The 21,999-nt window shown below is 38.5% G+C and overlaps 1 protein-coding gene across 2 annotated transcripts in view; it reads right to left on the bottom strand.

Annotated features, from left to right (window-relative positions):
- The window catches only part of LOC126335094 (uncharacterized), a 789,781-nt gene that overhangs the window by 96,489 nt on the left and 671,293 nt on the right, over positions 1-21,999 (bottom strand). For both annotated transcript variants that reach the window (XM_049998003.1, XM_049998004.1), the window contains exons 8-9: positions 5,475-5,604; positions 3,003-3,106 (exon numbers count right to left, since the gene is read on the bottom strand). In XM_049998003.1, the coding sequence (XP_049853960.1) occupies positions 3,003-3,106; positions 5,475-5,604 (234 nt within the window). The remainder of the gene's footprint in view (positions 1-3,002; positions 3,107-5,474; positions 5,605-21,999) is intronic.

Here is a 21,999-nt window from a genome sequence, read left to right as displayed (position 1 = left end):
GGGAGAGCCAGTCCTGACAAAACTCTACCATCTGGTGAGCAAGATGTATTAGACAGGCGAAATACCCTCAGACTTCAAGAAGAATATAATTCCAATCCCAAAGAAAGCAGGTGTTGACAGATGTGAAAATTACCGAACCAGCAGTTTAATAAGTCACAGCTGCAAAATACAAACGCGAATTCTTTACAGACGAATGGAAAAACTAGTAGAAGCCAACCTCGCGGAAGATCAGTTTGGATTCCGTAGAAATGTTGGAACATGTGAGGCAATACTGACCCTACGACTTATCTTAGAAGCTAGATTAAGGGGGGGCAAACCTATGTTTCTAGCATTTGTAGACTTAGAGAAAGCTTTTGACAATGTTGACTGGAATACTCTCTTTCAAATTCTGAAGGTGATAGGGGTAAAATACAGGGACCGAAAGGCTATTTACAATTTGTACAGAAACCAGATGGCAGTCATAAGAGTCGAGGGGCATGAAAGGGAAGCAGTGGTTGGGAAAGGAGTGAGACAGGGTTGTAGCCTCTCCCCGATGTTATTCAATCTGTATATTGAGCAAGCAGTAAAGGAAACAAAAGAAAAATTTGGAGTAGGTATTAAAATCCATGGAGAAGAAATAAAAACTTTGAGGTTTGCCGATGACATTGTACTTCTGTCAGAGACAGCAAAGGACTTGGAAGAGCAGTTGAACGGAATGGATAGTGTCTTGAAAGGAGGATAGAAAATGAGCATCAACAAAAGCAAAACGAGGATAGTGGAATGTAGTTGAATTAAGTCGGGTCGTGCTGAAGGAATTAGATTAGGAAATGAGATACTTAAAGTAGTAAAGGAGTTTTGCTATTTGAGGAGCAAAATAACTGATGATGGTCGAAGTAGAGAGGATATAAAATGGCAAGGAAAGCGTTTCTGAAGAAGAGAAATTTGTTAACATCAAGTATAAATTTAAGTGTCAGGAAGTCATTTCTGAAAGTACTTGTATGGAGTGTAGCCATGTATGGAAGTGAAACATGGACGATAAATAGTTTGGACAAGAAGAGAATAGAAGCTTTCGAAATGTTGTGCTACAGAAGAATGCTGAAGATTAGATGGGTGGATCACATAACTAATGAGGAGGTATTGAATAGGATTGGGGAGAAGAGAAGTTTGTGGCACAACTTGACCAGAAGAAGGGATCGGTTGGTAGGACACGTCCTGAGGCATCAAGGGATCACCAATTTAGTATTGGAGGGCAGCGTAGAGGGTAAAAATTGTAGAGGGAGACCAAGAGATGACTACACTAAGCAGATTCAGAACGATGTGGGTTGCAGTGGGTACTGGGAGATGAAGAAGCTTGCACAGGATAGAGTAGCATGGAGAGCTGCATCAAACCAGTCTCAGGACTGAAGACCACAACAACAACAACAACAACAACTTAAGACTGTCCATACTGTAGGTGTGAAAGATGCATTGCAAACTGTGTATCAAATAGGCTAGATTACAGTTCATCACAATAATAAGATCGATAACAATAATGTACTGTTAACAGGTGAATGAAAGGATATCTCACTATTATGCATTTTTAAGCACTGGCTTAAGCCTGAATTAGTATTACATACAAAAATAAATAAATTCTTTCCTCTTCCTATTGTTGCAAAAATAATAGCAAACAGGATGACATAGCAATTTACATTAGGGAAAATACAGATTTTACTAATCTATCTAACTTAACTGGAACAAGTGTCAAAAAGGTCTACAAAATGCAGCTACAAAAATTTTTCAGTTCAACCTGGATATTGTTATTGTTTACTGATCACCATCTGGAAATTCTGAACTTATATTAAATAAACTGGAGTAATTGTTAAACAATATAAATAAAATAGATTAAGGTTTGATAATATGCGGTGACTTAAACATTGATTTTCTCACAAAATGTAAAAACAGAGAGACCCTTTTGAACCTTGCTACATCCTAGAATTTGAGGATGAAGTAAAAGTTGTTATCTGAGTAACAGATACTTGCAAAACAGCATACATGGAGCTTCACTAAAAGTTCTCAGTGCAGGCTTTAGTAACCATCTTGCTGAAATATTAAGCTCGAAAATAAAAGGCTGTATTACTAACAACATATCTTTAAGAACCTCATGTAGAAGCAATAGTAAAGATAACGTAAGCAGCTTCAACAGCTTCTTTAAAAAATGGTGGACAGGTTTAAAAATTAATGACATAAAGCAAAAATTCAACACCCTCATTGTTACAGTAACCCACTTCTTTCTAACTGCATTTCCACAAAGAACTGTTACCATGAGGGGGAATTCTAGAACAAACAGTTGGATCTCAAGGGGAAAAACAGTTTCATGCCAGATGAGGAGACTACTTCACAAAATATGTAACTTGCAACATTCTTCACCTGAATTACATGTATAATATAAAAAAGACTCTAAAATAGAATAGTCCCATTGAACTCTAATGTACATAATATTTATTTGTTTGGAATCACATAGTATAGGTTATTGTAAGATCAAGAGGTAAGTTGTTTGCAGTATTCATTTATTGTGGACCAGTTCCTGTCATCCACCTGCTTCCAACCTCTTCCTTGCACGACACATCCCAACACACTCCCACAAACAGCATTACAGTGTCTTCTCTCTCCCATACCCTGCTAGCGTCTACCTCCACTCCTCACCCCGCCCCATGTCCCTTCTGTATCCTCATTACCCACCCTAGTTTAGATCACTGCTCATCCTATTGGGGCTACAGTACCCAGAGATGACCAATCATGTGTGCGTTGTACATGTATGACTATTTATATATTAAAAAGAAAGATTCCAAGACTTACCAAGCGGGAAAGCGCTGGCAGACAGGCACAATGAACAAAACACACAAACACACACACAGAATTACTAACTTTCGCAACCGATGGTTGCTTCTTCAGGAAGGAGAGGGAACCCACATCCTTTTGTCTTTCCCTCTCCTTCCTGAAGAAGCAACCATCGGTTGCAGCACTTTCATTTGAAACATACTTACTGCTTCCAGAAATCTATGAAGGAATTCGCTTCGACGTGTCCTAATTTTTCACCTCCAGCAGCAATGAAAAGTGGAACTTTCCAGTACAGTGGGCAGTCACAAGCCTAAAAACATAAGCATATATTATTTCATGCAAGATTAATACATATGCACTGGATAATTTTTCCTCACACAGGAAATCAGGAAAATGAAATAAATGAACTCATGTTAAAACGTTTAACCATGTGTCACATACAAGTATTTTCTAATTTTGCAGTATATTTATCTCAATTAAATTGATACTGTAGTACCTTCAATTATTCCATCCATTTCTTTTCCAGTTTATCAAAAACTCAAATGTGCAGCTTAAAGTTTTTCATTTCATTAAATAATAATAATGGTGTGTGACGAGGGCCTCCCGTTGGGTAGACCACTTGCCTAGTGCAAGTCTTTCGATTTGACGCCACTTCGGCGACTTGCGCGTCGATGGGGATGAAATGATGATGATTAGGACAACACAACACCCAGTCCCTGAACGGAGAAAATCTCCGACCCAGCCAGGAATCGAACCCGGGCCCTTAGGATTGACAGTCCATCACGCTGACCACTCAGCTACCAGGGGCGGACATTTCATTATTAATGCCTAGTAAACAAAATATTTAACGTCACAATACAATGCTGAGCATAGGCCGTAAATGAACATCAGGCAGAAGGCCACTCTTGACAGTGATTGTTTTACAATTACTTGTCAATATTGTTGATTTTTAGCTGAGAATGTGACTAAAAGCAAGATCTCTTTTAATGAATGGCTACATAAAAATTTAAAATGAATAGTTTCCTTTCTAAACGTTCAGAACAGAGTTTGTACATTTATTTACACAAAGCTGCAAGTATTTACTCTTTTGAATTTTTAATGATATTTAAGATCATTAAAATGATACCTAAATTGCAAGAGCAGGATGTCCAAAGCACACACTATTTTGGAGAAATACCACACTGCAAGTATAAGGAAATGCAACACAGTTTAACAATGCATATTGCTATTCATTCTCTCACTAAATTACTTGAAAAGGAAATTCCTTTATCGGTCTTTTCTGCACAAAATTTATTATCGGCATGTGTAAGTATGGTACATAGTATCTTCATCAGGAGCTTATTGACCTCTTGGCAGGATAAGTTGGATGGTGGGTCTGGCAGCTCAATGCCTCCTGAGTTGCCTGTGTTTTGTGCAGAAAGCAAAATATAACTGTTGATGGTAATTAAAGTTACTATGCTGTTATACAGATCAGATTGCTGGGCTAAACCATAATAGGCCTTAAGTGAATATAAACACTCGAAATTATATTGTATAAAATTAAGCAAAATGCATCCATATCCTGTAAGTCTCCTCTCCTGATCATTTGGCACAGAACAGTCCAGTCATCTGGTAAGCTAAGGATACAGTCTCAAATCTCCCTTATACAAAGGGAGAGGGCTGGACATATTCTGCTGAAATATCAGCAGAGGAGTCTTGCTGGATAGGGCTCCATTTGCATAATTTTATGGATAAAGCATTATACTATGAAAACATGAAGATTTACACCTGAAATGATGTTCCTCATATCTGTGTAAAGCTAAAATGGGCGTACAAGGGGATGTAGGTGCACTGCTAACAACATAAAACATGTCACTGCAGAATAAAACTAAATAGAAACAAGATGTTTCACAAATGTAGCAGACAGGGGTTCCAGAACAAATTCAACATTACATTGATTTATGAAGAAGATCTATGAGAACACTGGGGACAAGGTGGTGAAATCAAACAAGACTTTTGCAACCCAAACCTGGAAAGACTAAAGAATAAGTTATAGTTTATTATTAATGACATTTTGGTTTGAAAATAGCATACAAATCATTTGTGACAGTTATGTCTCTCTATCATATGTTATGATGTACTGAAACATATCCACAGAGCTGCGATATGCAGAAAATGATAATAAATGAAGCAAAGAAATGATGCTACATTTTTCATAACAGTGGAAGATGGCCTAGTTTTCAGCCTTTCTCTAAAAATCATTTCCACTGACTGCCGGCATCCAATAAAATTTATTCCTTTTCTGATCTAGCCACTAGTTATGAAAGAAAGATGATGCTAATTGATCTCCTCCAGACTGCACTTCTGCCATACTTCAGTAATAATACAGTGATGTACAGCAATATGCTATACAAAATGGTACCCCCCCCCCCCCCCCCTTGCCATCACCAATGAACCAAACATTGTTCCCTACACACTTCTCTCTCTCTCTCTCTCTCTCTCTCTCTCTCTCTCTCTCTCTCTCTCCTCCTCCTCCTCCTCCTCTCCCCCTCCCCTCTCTTTACAATAATTTAGAGAGTACGCTTCTATCTAGATTACAAGACTACTTTTCTCAATAGCATGAATGGAAATGAAGCATCTAACATACTCTAAAAACCACAAGGAACCACATCTTTTAAAACTATTGGAAAGACACTCACCTTGGTGATAACTGCAAAATTTTCTTGGGATACCTGCTGCCCAGGAAACTGTTGAAATGCAGCAGATATTTTTTGAACTACAGCGTCCAAATTTTGTTCACTGCTTGGCTTCCCTTTGGGGAAATAAAACCTGAACAAGAAACACATAGATAATTAGTCATTTTTATAAAGTAAAAATATGTTGACAACATTTTTCAATATTTATCTTAGGAGTTTTGAAAAACATTGATGCACCAAAGTTTGGAGAAATAAGCTGTTTGTTGCTGAGCTCATTCTGTCATTTGGGTCAACGTGATTTACAAATGACAATGTGTGAAGAACATTAATGGATAAAATTTGGAGTAGGACACAGATGTGAATGAGAAGAATTTACAAATCACAGAATGTGACTATTGTCTTTTATGTCACTTCATTCTCCTCACTTACTGAAAGTTAGAGATAATTTTTCCGTAGTAGGATATCATGTCCCAGGTATGTCTGCCTACCCCTGAGTAGGTACCTAGTAATAAAATACCATTTTCCAGACATGTCTGCTACATCGGAATATGTACCTGGTTTGAAAAACTAACTTCTTATCAGATTCATCTTGAAGTGAATTCCCTTTGTGGAATTCTCACTTCTCGTGTCTAAACTTGCTTTGATAATAAATATGTTTTGAAGCATTCTGCTTGGGAACAAAGCAAAGTGTGTTTTGCTCAAGGCATGATCTTTAATTCTTTTATTTCTTCACATATATAATGCATAGTTTACTTTGTTTAGTTATTAGACCCAAAATAGTGCTGATCACCACATCTTTCCATACAGTAACTATCGGACAATTATTAGCTGCAAAATTAAGCTGAAGATTTTTATAACTTCTCTTGGATTGAATACAATTACGGGGAACAAAACTGTTCTGACTTGTTGTAAAGAGGTACATGCCCACCCTCCCCCCACCCCCTTAACAGTAGTATTTTCTGTATAATGTATAGTATAAGTAAATTACACAGTTTGTACAAAGTATCCATTAGGAATGTCTAATCACTGTAGTACACAGAGTTTCAGTTGAGCATACAGTCTGCAGCACTGTCCCCAGAACTGATCATGACCCTCTGGTTCTGGGTCAAGTGGAGGGACTGAACCAGAGACTTCAAATGTTCTGTGACAAGCTGGGCTGTGACTTCTTGGTCTTGCACTGTACAGTTGAGAACTGAAGAGTCCCTCTAAATGGGTCAGGTGTGCACTACACATCAGAGACTGCCACTCAGATAGCTGACTGTGTTGTGGTGCACATAAGGGTTTTTCAGCTTAGGTGACTCTCCATCCAATCAACATGACAATATCTGTAGGAAACCTAGAAGATCAGAGTAACATTGAAAGAAATATCTCCCACAGGTGAGAGTATTAAAATCCTAATGGTTAACTGCCAAAGCATCGCAACAAAGTACCAGAGTCTGAACCACTCCTGAAAAACACTGAAGTTCACATAATGCTAGGTACAAGAAACTGGTTGAAACCTGAAATTGATAGCAGTGAGATTTTGGGCAACAATTTAAGTGTATAGTGAAAGGAAAGGCTGTAGACAAAAATCTCAAATCTATCAAGATAGAAACTGAAGCTGCATCTGAGATTGATTGGGCAAGACTCAGTATCAGAGCTGAGCATAAAATGACCAGACCCATCTCCTAATGTAACTGAAAACTTTAAAGGAAACCCCAGTTCACTTGTAACTAAGTTCCCCAATCATACTGTAATCATTGGTGGAAAGTTTAATCATCCAACAATTAATTGGGAAAATTAGCTTTGTTAGTGGTGGATGAGGTAAGATATTCGAACATTACTAAATGCCTTCTCTGAAAACTACCAAGGACAGATAGTCTGGAACATCACTCATGATGGAAATATATTGGGTCAAATGACAACAAATAGGCTTGACCTCTTTGAGGATGTCCACATCAAAAGCGGTATCAGTGATTATGACATGGTTGTGGCAGCAATGATTACCAAAGTACAAAGGATAACTAAAACAAGCAGAAAGATGTGTATATTAGTAATCTAGATTTAAAAAAAAATAGTAGTGTCATATCTCAATGAGGAACTTGAAATTTTCAGCACAGGGCAGGAACATGTAGAGGAACTATGGCTCAAGATTAAAAGAATAATTGACCATGCACTGGATAGATATGTACTATGTAGAACAGTTCATAATGGGAGGTACTGTAAAGAAACTTCTAAAGAAACAGATTTCTGCGTAACAGGTGTAAAACATAGCATATGGGTACAGACAGAGATGCTGAATTAAACACATTTGACTGTCAAGGGAGCAATGAGTGAACCTTCAACAACTACCACAGTAGAATACTATCAAATGATGTTTCTGGTCATATGTAACGGCCATTAGTGGCACCAAAACTAGTGTACAGTCCCCAGCGAACGAGATAGAAAATGAAACTGATGGTAGCAAAGCAAAAGCCGAAATGCTTAACTCCATTTTCAAATGTTATTATACAAACAAAACCCAAGAGAATTGCCCCACTGTAATCTTTGTACCACTGAAAAGACGAGTGAAATAAGTATTAGTATCAGTGGCATTGAGAAACAGCTGAAATCATTAAAACTGCTGAAATTGTTAAAATTGAACAGAGCTCCAAGGCCCGATGGAATCCCTGCCAGATTCTAAACCAAAATTGTGGCTTAGTTAGCCCCTTTTCTAACAATAACCTATCACAGATCCCTCAAACACAAAATCACGCCCAGTTCTTGGAAAAAGCACAGGTCATACCTGCCAACAAGATGGGTAGTAAAAGTGATCCACAAAACTACCATGCAATATCATTGACCTCAATTTGTTGCAGAACCGTAGAACATATACCAATCTGAAACACAATGATATATCTCGAACAGAAAGATGTCCACCACATCAACCAGTATGGGTTCTGAAAACATCGATTATGTGAAACCCAACTCGCACTTTTCTCACATGACATACTGAAAGCTTTGGATCATGGCAGTCAGATAGGTGCAGTATTTCTTGATTTCACAAAAGCATTTGACTAATTACTACACCTACACTTATTGTCAAAAGCACAATCACATGGGGTAGCAGGGGAAATTTGTGTCTGGATTGAAGACTTTTTGGTAAGAAGGACACAGCATGTTGCCTTGGATGGAGAGTCATCATCAGATATAGAAGTAACTTCAGGTGTGCCCTAGGGAAGTGTGTGGGACCCTTGCTGTTTATGCTGTATATTTATCTCCCTGCAGATACTAATAGTAACCTCAGACTTCTCACATATGATGTAGTTATCTATGATGAAGTACTGTCTGAAAGAAGCTGCATAAATGTTCACTCAAATCTTGATAAGGTTTCAAAGTGGTGCAAAGACTGGCAACTTGTTTTAAATGTTCAAAAATCTACAACTGTGCACTTTATAAAATGAAAAATTCTGTATCTTGTTGTTGTGGTCTTCAGTCCAGAGACTGGTTTGATACAGCTCTCCATGCTACTCTATCCTCTGCAAGCTTCTTCATCTCCCAGTACCTACTGCAACCTACATCCCTCTGAATCTGCTCTGCTTAGTGTATTCATCTCTTGGTCTCCCTCTATGATTTTTACCCTCCACACTGCCCTCCAATACTAAATTGGTGATCCCATGATGCCTCAGAACATGTCCTACCAACCAATCCATTCGTCTAGTCAAGGTGTGCCACAAATTTCTCTTCTCCCTAATTCTATTCAATAACTCCTCATTAGTTATGTGATCTACCCATCTAATCTTCAGCATTGTTCTGTAGCACCACATTTTGAAAGCTTCTATTCTCTTCTTGTCCAAACGATTTATCGTCCACGTTTCATTTCCATACATGGCAACATTCCATACAAATACTTTCAGAAACGACTTCCTGACACTTAAATCTATACTCGATGTTAACAAATTTCTCTTCTTCAGAAACATTTTCCTTGCCATTGCCAGTCTACATTTTATATCCTCTCTACTTTGCCCATCATAAGTTATTTTATTCCCCAGATACCAAAACTCATTTACTACTTTAAGCATCTAATTTCCTAATCTAATACCCTCAGCATCACCCGATTTAATTTGACTACATTCCATTATCCTCATTTTGCTTTTGTTGATCTTCATCTTATATCCTCCTTTCAAGACACTGTCCATTCCGTTCAACTGCTCTTCCAGGTCCTTTGCTGTCTCTGACAGAATTACAATGTCATCGGCGAACCTCAAAGTTTTTACTTCTTCTCCATGAATTTTAACCTCCCTGTCTCACTCCCTTCCCAACCACTGTTTCCCTTTCATGCCCCTCGACCCTTATAACTGCCATCTGGGTTCTGTACAAATTGTAAATAGCCTTTCGCTCCCTGTATTTTACCCCTGCCACTTTCAACATTTGAAACAGAGTATTCCAGTCAACAGTCAAAAGCTTTCTCTAAGTCTACAAATGCTAGAAACCTAGAAACATAGGTTTGCCTCTCCTTAATCTATTTTCTAAGATAAGTCGTAGGGTCAGTATTGCCTCATGTGTCCCAACATTTCTACGGAATCCAAACTGATCTTCCGCGAGGTTGGCTTCTACTAGTTTTTCCATTCGTCTGTAAAGAATTCGCGTTTGTATTTTGCAGCTGTGACTTATTAAACTGATAGTTCGGTAATTTTCACATCTGTCAACACCTGCTTTCTTTGGGATTGGAATTATATTCTTCTTGAAGTCTGAGGGTATTTCGCCTGTCTCATACATCTTGCTCACCACATGGTAGAGTTTTGTCAGGGCTGGCTTTCCCAAGGCTATCAGTAGTTCTAATGGAATGTTGTCTTCTCCCGGGGCCTTGTTTCAGCTTAAGTTTTTCAGTACTCTGTCAAACCCTTCACGCAGTATCATATCTCCCAAGTCATCTTCATTTATTTCCTCTTCCATTTCCATAATATTGTCCTCAAGTACATCACCCTTGTACAAACCCTCTATATACTCCTTCCACCTTTCTGCTTTCACTTCTTTGCTTAGAACTTGGTATCTATCTGAGTTCTTAATATTCATACAAGTGGTTCTCTTTTCTCCAAAAGTCTCTTTAACTTTCCTGTAGGCAGCATCTCTCTTACCCCTAGTGAGATAAGCCTCTACATCCTTACATTTGCCCTCTAGCCATCCCAGCTCAGCCATTTTGCACTTCCTGTTGATCTCATTTTTTAGACGTTTGTATTCCTTTTTGCCTACTTCCTTTATTGCATTTTTATATTTTCTCTTTTCATCAATTAAATTCAATATATCTTATGTTACCCAAGGATTTCTACTAGCCCTCTTCTTTTTACCTACTCGATCCTCTGCTGCCTTCACTATTTCATCCCTCAAAGCTATCCAATCTTCTTCTATTGTATTTCTTTCCTCCATTCCTGTCAATACTTCCCTAATGTTCACCCCGAAACTCTCTACAACCTCTGGTTTAGTCAGTTTATCCAGGTCCTATCTCCTTAAATTCCCGCCTTTTTGCAGTTTCTTCAGTTTTAATCTACAGTTCATAACCAATAGATTGTGGTCAGAGTCCACATCTGCCCCTGGAAATGTCTTACAATTTAAAACCTGGTTCCTAAATCTCTGTCTTGCCATTATATAATCTATCTGGAACCTTCGAGTATCTCCAAGCCTCTTCCATGTATACAACCTTATTTTATGATTCTTGAACCAAGTGTTAGCTATGATTAAGTTACGCTCTGTACAAAATTCTACCAGGCGGCTTTCTCTTTCATTTCTTACCCCCATTCCATATTAACCTACTACATTTTTTTCTCTTCCTTTTCCTACTATCGAATTCCAGTCACCCATGACTATTACATTTTCGTCTCCATTCACTATCTGAATAATTTCTTTTATCTCATCATACATTTCATCAATCTCTTTGTTACCAGTGGAGCTAGTTGGCATATATACTTGTACTACTGTGGTAGGCATGGGCTTTGTGTCTATCTTGGCCAAAATAATGTGTTCACTATGCTGTTTGTAGTAGCTTACCCGCACTCCTATTTTTTTTATTCATTATTAACCTTCTCCTGCTTACCCCTATTTGATTTTGTATTTATATCCCTGTATTCGCCTGACCAGAAGTCTTGTTCCTTCTACCACCGAACTTCACTAATTCCCACTACATCTAACTTTAACCTATCCATTTCCATTTTTAAATTTTCTAACCTACCTGCCTGATTAAGGGCTCTGACATTCCACACTCCGATCCGTAGAACACCCGTATTCTTTCTCCTGATAACGATATACTCCTGAGTAGTCCCCACCCGGAGATCCGGAATATTTTACCCAATAGGACGCCATTATCATTTATCCATACAGTAAAGCTGCATGCCCTCGGGAAAAATTATGGCTGTAGTTTCCCCTTGCATTCAGTTGTTCGCAGTACTAGCACAGAAAGGCCGTTTTGGTTAGTGTTACAAGGCCAGATCAGTCAATCATCCAGACTGTTACCCCTGCAACTACTGAAAAGGCTGCTGTCCCTCTTCAGGAACAACACGTCTGTCTGGCCTCTCAACAGATACTCTTCTGTTGTGGTTGCACCTACGGCCGGCTATCTGTACCGCTGAGGCATGCAAGCCTCCCCACCAATGTTAAGGTTCATGGTTCTTAAGATCATAATATCAATGACTCACTGCTGGAATTGGTATACTCTTACAAATACCTAGCTGTAACACTTTGTAGGGATATGAAATGAAATCTTCACATAGGCTCAGTTTTGAGTGAAGTAGATGGTATATTCGATTGATTGGTAGAATACTGGGGAAGTGCAGTCAGTCTGCGAAAGAGATTGCTTACAAATCACTCATGTGACCAGTTCTAAAGTATTACTCAAGTGTGTGGGACCCGACCAGTACCAAATAGGAATAACAGGGCATATTGAACATATACAGAGAATGGCAGTATGAATGGTCACAGATTTGTATGGGGCAGTATGAATGGTCACAGATTTGTGTGATCCATAGGAGAGTGCCACAGAGATGGGGAGGGAACTGAACTGATTCACTCTTTGAAAACAGATGTAAACCATCCCAAGAAAGTTTATTAACAAAGTTTTGAGAAATCACTTTAACTGATGACTCTAGGACTATACTACAACCCCTTATGTATCGCTCATATAGGGATTGTGAGGATAAGATTAGAATAATTACAGCATGGACAGAGGCATTCACAAAATCATTCTTCCTGTGCTCCATATGTGAATGGGTTGGGAAGAAATCCTAATAACTGGTACAATCATATGTACCCTCCACAATGCACTTCACGGAGGTTTACAGAGTACACATACAGATGTAATAAATTCATAAATTTATCTTACAATTTTAGTTATTTATATAGAAAAGTTGTTGAATATGAATTGAATTTCAGAAAAAAAGGGTTCTGCGTGATTTCTGAAATGACAGATTATCACAAAGTACGGCTCACAGTTCCATAATGGCATGTATTAAATATGAAGTAAATGTGACGGCGACAAATCTAGATTTCAGGTTACTTTGTATATCAGTCTATAACCTAACCAAGATTGCATACTCACAGCCATAATCATTGACAACCCTTGTTCCAACCTAACTTGGATCTTTGGCTGCATCACTAATTAGTTCTGAACCTTGGGGTGTGGGGCAGTATCACACTTTAATCACAGTACAATCTGTTAATTTTCTACATTCTATACACAGTCGCTACCCCAGATAGTTTTAAAAAAATTCCATTACATGTATAGTTGATAACAAACTCATGCAGAAACCACTTCAACATCTCAGAATTCATAAACTTAAATTTAGTCCTCAATGGTATTTGTGCCCTCATTGTCCAAGACAAGGGATTGTAGGGGGAAGGAAAGGGTTATTGTGAAGTAAAAATTTTTACAGAAAGTCATCCAACATTATAGAGTCAGGAATCTAAAATCTTCAGTAATTCAAAAATAAACTAAAAGTATATATTATCAGACATTCCATTTATAAAGTACATGAACTGAATATTATGACCTACACTTGTAGATCCTTCATTGTCTTTGCAGGAAACAACGTTCACTGTACATAAGCCTCTATTACACAATATATAACTACTGTTGCACTTAAAGACACAACTCACAACAAGGAACCTGTATCAGACAACATACCTTCAGAATGATTGATATCACGACAAAATAGTGTGACACAGTATGCAGGATATACAAGACAGGCAAAATATCTACAGACTTCTAGAAGAAAGTATTGATTCTGAGATTTATTTCAAAAGATAGACTGACGAAAGCTGTCCTGCATTTGCAGCATTTGTAGAGTTAGAGAAAGCTTTTGACAATGTTGGTTGAAATACATTCTTCGAAAGTTATGGGGCCTAAAATAAGCAGAGTGAAATGTTATTCACAACTCGTACAGAAACCAGACTGCGGTTAATAGAATCAACAGACATGAAAGGCAAGTACTAGTTGGGAAGGGGGTAAGGGGGTGAGACACAGCTGTAGCCCCCCCCCCCCCCCCCCCCTCACACGCACACATTATTCAGTCTGTTGACTGAGCATGTTGCAAAAGCAAACAAAGGGAAATTCTGAGAGGAAGGAGAAACAAAACTTTTAAGTTTGTTGTTGACACTGTAAATGCATTAGAGACAGCAAATGATCTGGAAGAGAAATTGAGCAGAATGGATAGTGAAAAAAGGTTATAAAATGAGTATCAACAACAATAAAACTAATTTAATAGAATTTAGTCAAACCCAATCAGGTTATGCTAAGGGAATTTGGCTAAGAATGAAACACTGAAAGTAATAGGTGAGTTTCACTGTTTTGGAAGAAAAATATCTACATCTACACCTAAACAGATAGTCCACAAAGCCACCATATGGAGCATTGCAGAGGGTACCCTGAACCACTACTAGTCATTTTCCTTCCTGTTGCACTTGCAAACAGAGTGTGGGAAGAACGACTATCTATATGCCTTCATAAGAGCATTAATATCTAGTATTTTATCCTGGTGGTCCTTCCTTGCAATGTATGTTGTCAGCAGTAGAAGCATTCAGCAGTCATCTTCAAATGCCGGTTCTCTAAATTTCCTCAATAGGGTTGCTTGAAAAGAACACTGCCTTCCCTCCAGGGATCCCCATTTGAGTTTCCAAAGCATCTCTGTTACACATTATCGAACACAATGGTAACAAATCTAGCAGCCTGCCTCTGAACTGCTTCGGTGTCGTCCTTCAATCCAACCTGGTACAGACCCCAAACACTCAAGCAGTTTTCAAGAATAAGTCACACTGGTGTCCTACATGTGGTCTCCTTTACAGATGAACCACACTTTCCTAAAAGTCTCCCAACAGATCAAAGTTGACCATTCACCTACCCTAACGCAGTCCTCACACGCTTGTTTCATTTCATATCGCTTTGCACTGTGATGGCCAAATATTTGAATATGTTACTGTGTCAAGCAGTACTCAACTAACACTGTGTCTCAACATTACATGTTTGATCTTAATACCCATCTTCATTAACTTACATTTTCCCAAATTTAGAGCTAGCTGCCATTCATCACACCAACCAGAAATGTTGTCCAAGTCATATTGTGTCGACCTACGAACACTTAACTTTGATAGCTTACCACACAACACAGCATCATCAGCAAACAATTGCAGACTGCTGCCCACCCCATCCACCAAATCATTATGTATACATAGAACAACAGCAGTACTATCATACTTCCCTGAGACAATCCTGATTATATGTTTGTCTCTGATGAACACTCGCCATCGAGCCAAACATAGTGGGTTCTATTACTTAAGAAGTCTCCGAGCCACTCACATGTCTGTGAACTCATTCCATATGCTCGTACCATTGTGAACAGCTTACACTGGGGCACTGTGTCAAGTGCTTTCCAGAAATCTAGAAACATGGAGTCTGCCTGTTGCCCTTCATATATCATTCACAGTATACCATGTGAGAAAGGAGCAAGTTGAGTTTCAAATGAGTAATGCTTTCTAAAACCATGCTGATTCGTGTACAGTTTCAAGAAAGTTTATTATATTTGAACTGAGAATATGTTCAGGGATTCTGCAGCAAACCTAAGTTAGGGATATTGGTCTGTAATTTTGAGGATCCGTTCTTTTGCCCTTCTTATATACAAAAGTCACCTGCCTGTGCTTTTTTCCATTCACTTGGGACTTGGTGCTGGGCGAGAAATTCATGATAAATGCAAACTAGGTAAGGGGCCAATGCCTCTTTGTAAAACTGAATTCGGATTCCATCTGGCCCTGGTGACTTATTTGTTTTCAGATCTTTCAGTTGTCTCTCTACACCAGGGATGTTTATTACTATGTTGTCCATAAAGAAGTCTGTCTGACAGTCAAACGATGGTAGGTTTATATGATTCTCCTGCATGAACAATTTCTTGAACACGAAATTTAAAACTTCTGCTTTTATTTTACTATTTTTAACTGCCAAATTGCACAGGTCAACATGGGACTGAATAGACACCTTAGATCTGTTTAGCAATTTTACATAGAACCAGAATTATTTTGGGTTCTCTGCCAGCTCTTTTACTGACATATAACGGTGATAGTTGGTGTATGCTTTGCACAGAGATCTTTCCACAGATTTACGAATGTCTACTAAATTTTGCTAGCCATCATTTGTATGATCTCTTTTGAACTGAGAGTGCAACAGTGTCTGTTTCCTCAGAATCTTTAAATTTCATTATTAAACCATGGTGGGTCTTTTCCATCCTTTATCCCCTTACCCATAACTCTCCAGACCATGATTTACGATCTGCTTGAACTTTGCTTGTAATCCCTCTATGTCCATCTTACTGGAAGTAAGTGATGTCAGTTCACTCTGTAAGTGAAATGTTAACAACTATTAACATCGATATCTAGCAGAAACACTTTCCTAGCCTTCTTGACTGATTTACTAAATTTCATGATCATTATCGCTATAATGACATCATGTTCACTAACTCCCATTTCTATACTCACCTTGTTGATAAGATTCGTCCTATTTGTAGCTACAATGTGTGTAGGCTGCCAAGATAGCTACTCAAGACATTTTTGGAAAACATGTTTAATAGTATTTCACACATCTGTCTGTATGTATGCCCTACAGAGAATCCTCAGACATCCCAGTCTATACTCGATTGGTTAAAGTTTCCTCCAACTAGTATTGCATGATCTGGGTATTTATGCGCGACTGACCATAGAATTTCTTTGAATGACTCTAGACCTGTCACAGCAGAATTGAGTGGCTGGTAAAAACATCCAACAATTAACTGTAATACGCGAACAGGTAACTTTAATGTCACACTTCACTTTGATCTCAATAGAGACAGTACTTTAGTCAACTTCAATGAACACTTCTCCTCCTACGGCCTCTAATGTGTCTTTCAAATATACATTCCATGACTTGCTAAATATCTCAGAGCTTTCCACTTGACAACTGACAATTGCAAAAACAGAAAGCATTTAAAATGTAGCCTGCTAGAAAAAATGCTTCTGAGAAAGGGACACTTGTTAACACTGAAAATAAATTTAAGTGTTGGGAAGTCTTTTCTGAAAGTATCTGTCTGGAGAGTAACAGTGTACGGAAGTGAAACGTAGATACATGGATGCTAAACAACAGGAGAACAGTGGCTTTTGAAATGTGGCACAACAGAAGAATGCTGAAGGTCAGATGTGTGCGTCAGATAATTATTGAAGAAGTTATAATTCACTGGTTGACAGGACACATCCTGAAGCATAAAAGAATCACAAATTTGGTAATGGTTGGAAATGAGTGTGTGTGGTGGGGAGGGGAGGGGGGGTGTTAAATTGTAGAGGATGGGCAAGACTTGGATAAAGCAAATAGGTTCAAATGGATGTAGGTAACAGCAGCTATGCAAAAGTGAAGAGGCATTCACAGACTTGACTATTACGGAAAGCTGTATGAAATCAGTTTTCGGACTGAAGACAACTATAACAACAAAAACTACAGCTGCTGTTTTCAACAAGTCAGTATATTCACATCATTGTGAAGTAAATTTTACAAATGACAAAGCAAGTCAAGAATATAAATATAAATGAAACAGTATTGTTGATAATTACTAAAGACTACTTTTGCTGTTGCAGAGAAGTAAACTTGTAGGAAGAACATTAGGAAGATGTTTACACCCAGCATGTTTGTTAATGTTGACACAGTGATTCATTTTATATCCCTAAAGATTCTCCTTCATGAAATGGGGTCTAAGGAACATACCACATTAAGGTATCAGGCGGTTATAATTAAAGTGCAGCTATTTACAGAGGTCCATTGTGGACTGTAATTATTGTATAGCACTGAAACTTGGTAGATATGCTAATGCTTAATGCAGAACCAATTTATGCTGGAAAATGAATTAGTTTCAATTGTGGCCACCAAGTGTAAATCAGGTGCTGTACACTGCTTGTTCAACAGTATAACATCCACGCTGCCATTAGCCATGCCATAACATGAGTAAACCATATGGCTATCAATAAGAGAGACTGTGCATTGTTAAAGAAACTGTTTTATTCAAATGGCAGCAATTATAGAGCTGCAGTGGCGAAGAATCACCAAACTGCAAGGTCTAAGAAGAGGCCCATTGTAGAGAAATGGTATAAAGAAGATGATAATGGAACTCAAAAACACAACTGAGCTTGGTGTGGCACCTGGAAGAGAAAGGTGTCCCGGTGGAAGTTACTGACAAGGTTGCTGTTGCTGTAATTCACCATGCAGCACATGCCCTGGGTAGTCCAAGTACTCAGGCACTGTTACGAGAACTGTCCATCGTGTGGTCAACAGGACGGAAAGTCTTGTAGTCTATTTTACACTGGCACCAACACAAGATCCATACAGTGCAGCAACTGATACTTCATAATACACAGCAACATTCTGAATTTGGTTTCTAGCACAGATCAAAGTTGATGGCATGTGGTGAGGCAATATTCTACGGAATGATCAGGCACATTTTATACTACAGTGCGTGGTGCACACACAGAAATGTCGAATTTGGAGTACTGTTAAATTGTGTGTTGCGCACAGAGAGCCACTGCACTCGCCACTTGTGACTATGTGGTGCGGGTTCACAAGCAGGTCCATTCTTCTTCAGAGAGAATGCACTCAGAGGGCCCTTCAGGTATACGGTGATGTCTGCACATTATTAAGACCTGCTTGTACAGCGCGTGATTCCTTCTTTAGAAGAGCACAACTGCATGGAAACCACTGTTTTCATGCAAAATGGGGCGACACCTCACGGTGCTTACCCAGTGAAAGATCTGCTTAATGCAATCTTCCCAAACGTGTTATCTTCTGAGGTTTTACAAATGTGTGACCTGCAGGATCACCTAATCTGATTCCATGTGATTTTTAGTTCTGGGGATATCTAAAAGAACACACTTACCAGGGATACTTTCGGTCTCTATCTGATCTGAAGGCCAGTAAACGTTACTCAGATTCTGCTGGAACTGCTGCGAGCAATTGTTATCATATCGTTTTATGGATGCAATATCTCATAAACATCTCCAGTCTCATATTGAACAAATTGTGTAAGTGGCGGTTAATAATAAAATAGACATTATGCCTTTGTCACTTGTTTGAACTTTATCTGCCCACATCCCGTTCCTAATCTATAATCAGATATGGAAACATTTCTACACAACTTCCTTGAATTCATAACGCCAGATCTACACCTGGTGGCCAAAATGGGAACAAATTTTTTTTCCAGCAGAAAAATTAATACACAACATGAACAGCAAAAATCTCTACACACTTTATTGAGGATGATATCTAGCAATACATTTTTATGAGTAATGCCTCCCAGAGTTTGTTCATGGCTTCTTGCAAAGTTTTCTGGATGTATCATTTGTTAGTAATTGGTGGTTTCAATTTATTCTCCTTTGTTATTTAGCTTTTACTAACTTGCTCGCTGTCAGTAGTTCTATCATAAATTTTCCAAGCACATGACACATGACTTTATTGACACATAGGAAAAAAATAGTCAGAAGGAGGCAACAAGATGCTCTTGTGGAGTTGAAAGTAAAAGCTCTTGTCGACCGTACTTCAAACAACTAAAAATACCAACAGTTACATCCCCTTTATTCTAAGATGCTTTACACACATAAAGGACAAACATCAGAACCTTTAGCCAAAACTGGTCATTGTACTAACTGTGTGACCCAAAGCTAAGAAAGGCTATAAAACAATTTCATTATGATACACTAACTGTGTTCATCTTGGGGAATATGCCTAATCTCTTCAAAACATTTAGAGATATCTTAGTTTACAATTATTTAACATATACGTGTGTGTGTGTGTGTGTGTGTGTGTGTGTGTGTGTGTGTGTGTGTGTGTGTGTGTGTGTGTTTGTTTTCAGAACCCTAGCACAAGAACAGCTTGGGCTCAGTGAAAAGGCATTTTACGCAAAAGAAGGGATCAATAGGTGCACTAAAGTTGATCTTAAAAACTAATGAAGTTTCAGTTATGGTGGACATGTATGAGTGTATATAATGTAGACCTATTTGTCATGAGCTCTGTGGTAGACTAATACTAATGATTAAATATATATCTTATCACCTCCATTGCACAGTGTGTACACGTATCTGATATGCACATAAAATGAGGATAACAGGTGTAAACACGTTGATGAGAAATTAAATTCACATTAGATAAAATTAGCCTTCCGATTTGGTCCCTTTCCCCACCCGCAATTCCTATGGGAATGATTCATAGGGATTCCAGTATATTCCTATATTCATTACTTAAAGCTGATTCTTGAAGTTTTGTAAGTAGGCTCTCTCAGGACAGCTTGTGCCTATCTTGAAGCATCTGCCAGTCCAATTTTTGCAGCATGTCCATGACACTTTCCCACAGGTCATACAAACTTCTAACCACCCATGCTTCCCTTCTATGTGTATGTACAATATTCCCAGTTAATCCTACTTGGTACAGGTCCCATATATTTCAGCAACATTATAGGATGGGTTGCATGAGTGTTTTATATGCAAGTTACTTTATAGACTGATGGCATTTCCCTAGTATTCCAGCAATGAACTGAAGTCTGCCACTTTGTGATTGTTCCACTTCATATTGTTACAATTATTACACCCAATTATTAGTAGATTACGAGGCACCTGATCCCAATTATGCTTCATTGATGTTGTAGTCATATGCCACTACCTTGTTTCATTTTGTGAAGCGCACAATCTTACATTCTGAACATTTAAAGCATGCTGCCAATTTTTGCTTCACTTTGAAATCTTGTCAAGATCCAGATGAGACATTTGTGCAGCTTTTTACAGACAGTACTTCATTATACATAACAGCAGCATCTACAAAGCCTGAAAATTACTAATAAAATTTTCTATAATGTCATTAATACACAACATGAACAGCAAAAATCTCTACACACTTTATTGGGGTAAATTCGAAATTAAACCTTTGATGACTCTCCATCCGGGATAACTTGCAGTGTCTTCCGGACACAGATATCCTCAAGCCAATTTCTCCTGATACCTCATATGATAATACTTTAGATAGTATGTGTAGATGTGATTCTTAGTTAAATAGTTTTTGAAAGTCATATACCTGACTGCCTTGATCCATGGCTTACAGGATATCACAGCTGGATTTCACATGATCAATATTTTCAGAATCAGTACTGGAAGGCATGGTGGAGGTCATTCCATTTCTGATACCTATTTCATTCTGTTCAATATCAGATTATGTTCTAAGATCCTACGTTAAATGAACATGAAGGATATTGGACGGTAGGTTTATGGACCACTTCTGTGACCCTTCTTGTACGCAGATAGTGTCCTGTGATTTCCTCCAACCTCTGGGGATAGTTGGTTTAAACATCACAGTACTTTATAGTCAGCATCTATTGGGGGGTGGCATGAACATGGGCTCTGAACGACAGCTACATCTCGACCTTGGTTCTGTTCAGGATGAGCCGGTACACAGGTCATAAAATGGAATGGGAGTTCTATCCACAATCTTTTCCTTTACTGTTAGTAAAAGCTACGTATTGGACCACCTAAAATTTTTCAATATGGCACAGATGTAAAGTTAGGCTTTGTTACCAATCAATTTGTTACCACAACCAGATTTTCTGCTTTCCCATTCGTCGGCTTCGCCAACTCTCAACCAAATCGTCACCTTCCAAGCCAATCTAGCCCTCAGACCACGCTATAGATCACTCTGTCATCACAATCAAGATTTCAGGAGGGAGGGAGGGGGGGAGGGGGCAATGCATAACTTTAACCTAATCCTGAATTTCCCTAACGCTACCGCCATTACAAGAGATATTTGGACCTATAATTTTTTTGTACCAATTTCCTGACGTTCCTTTAACATGTGCTTTCTGAATTTTATAAGAGTGGCTTTGCATTGCGCTCACGGTCTGCCATTCACAGTTACTGCGCATTTGTGCGACTCTTTCACACAGTCTAAACGAATCTCTGACAAATCGTACAGTTCTTCTTAAAGCATCTCGTCTCTGTTCTTTCTGGTACTGCAACCTGATAAGAAATCGATACAGAACAAAGA

This window comes from Schistocerca gregaria, chromosome 2 (genome assembly GCF_023897955.1).
Source record: "Schistocerca gregaria isolate iqSchGreg1 chromosome 2, iqSchGreg1.2, whole genome shotgun sequence".
In the NCBI taxonomy this organism is placed as follows: Eukaryota; Metazoa; Arthropoda; class Insecta; order Orthoptera; family Acrididae; genus Schistocerca; species Schistocerca gregaria.
Note: the sequence above shows the minus strand (reverse complement) of the source record. Positions and strands in the feature narration are given on the sequence as shown.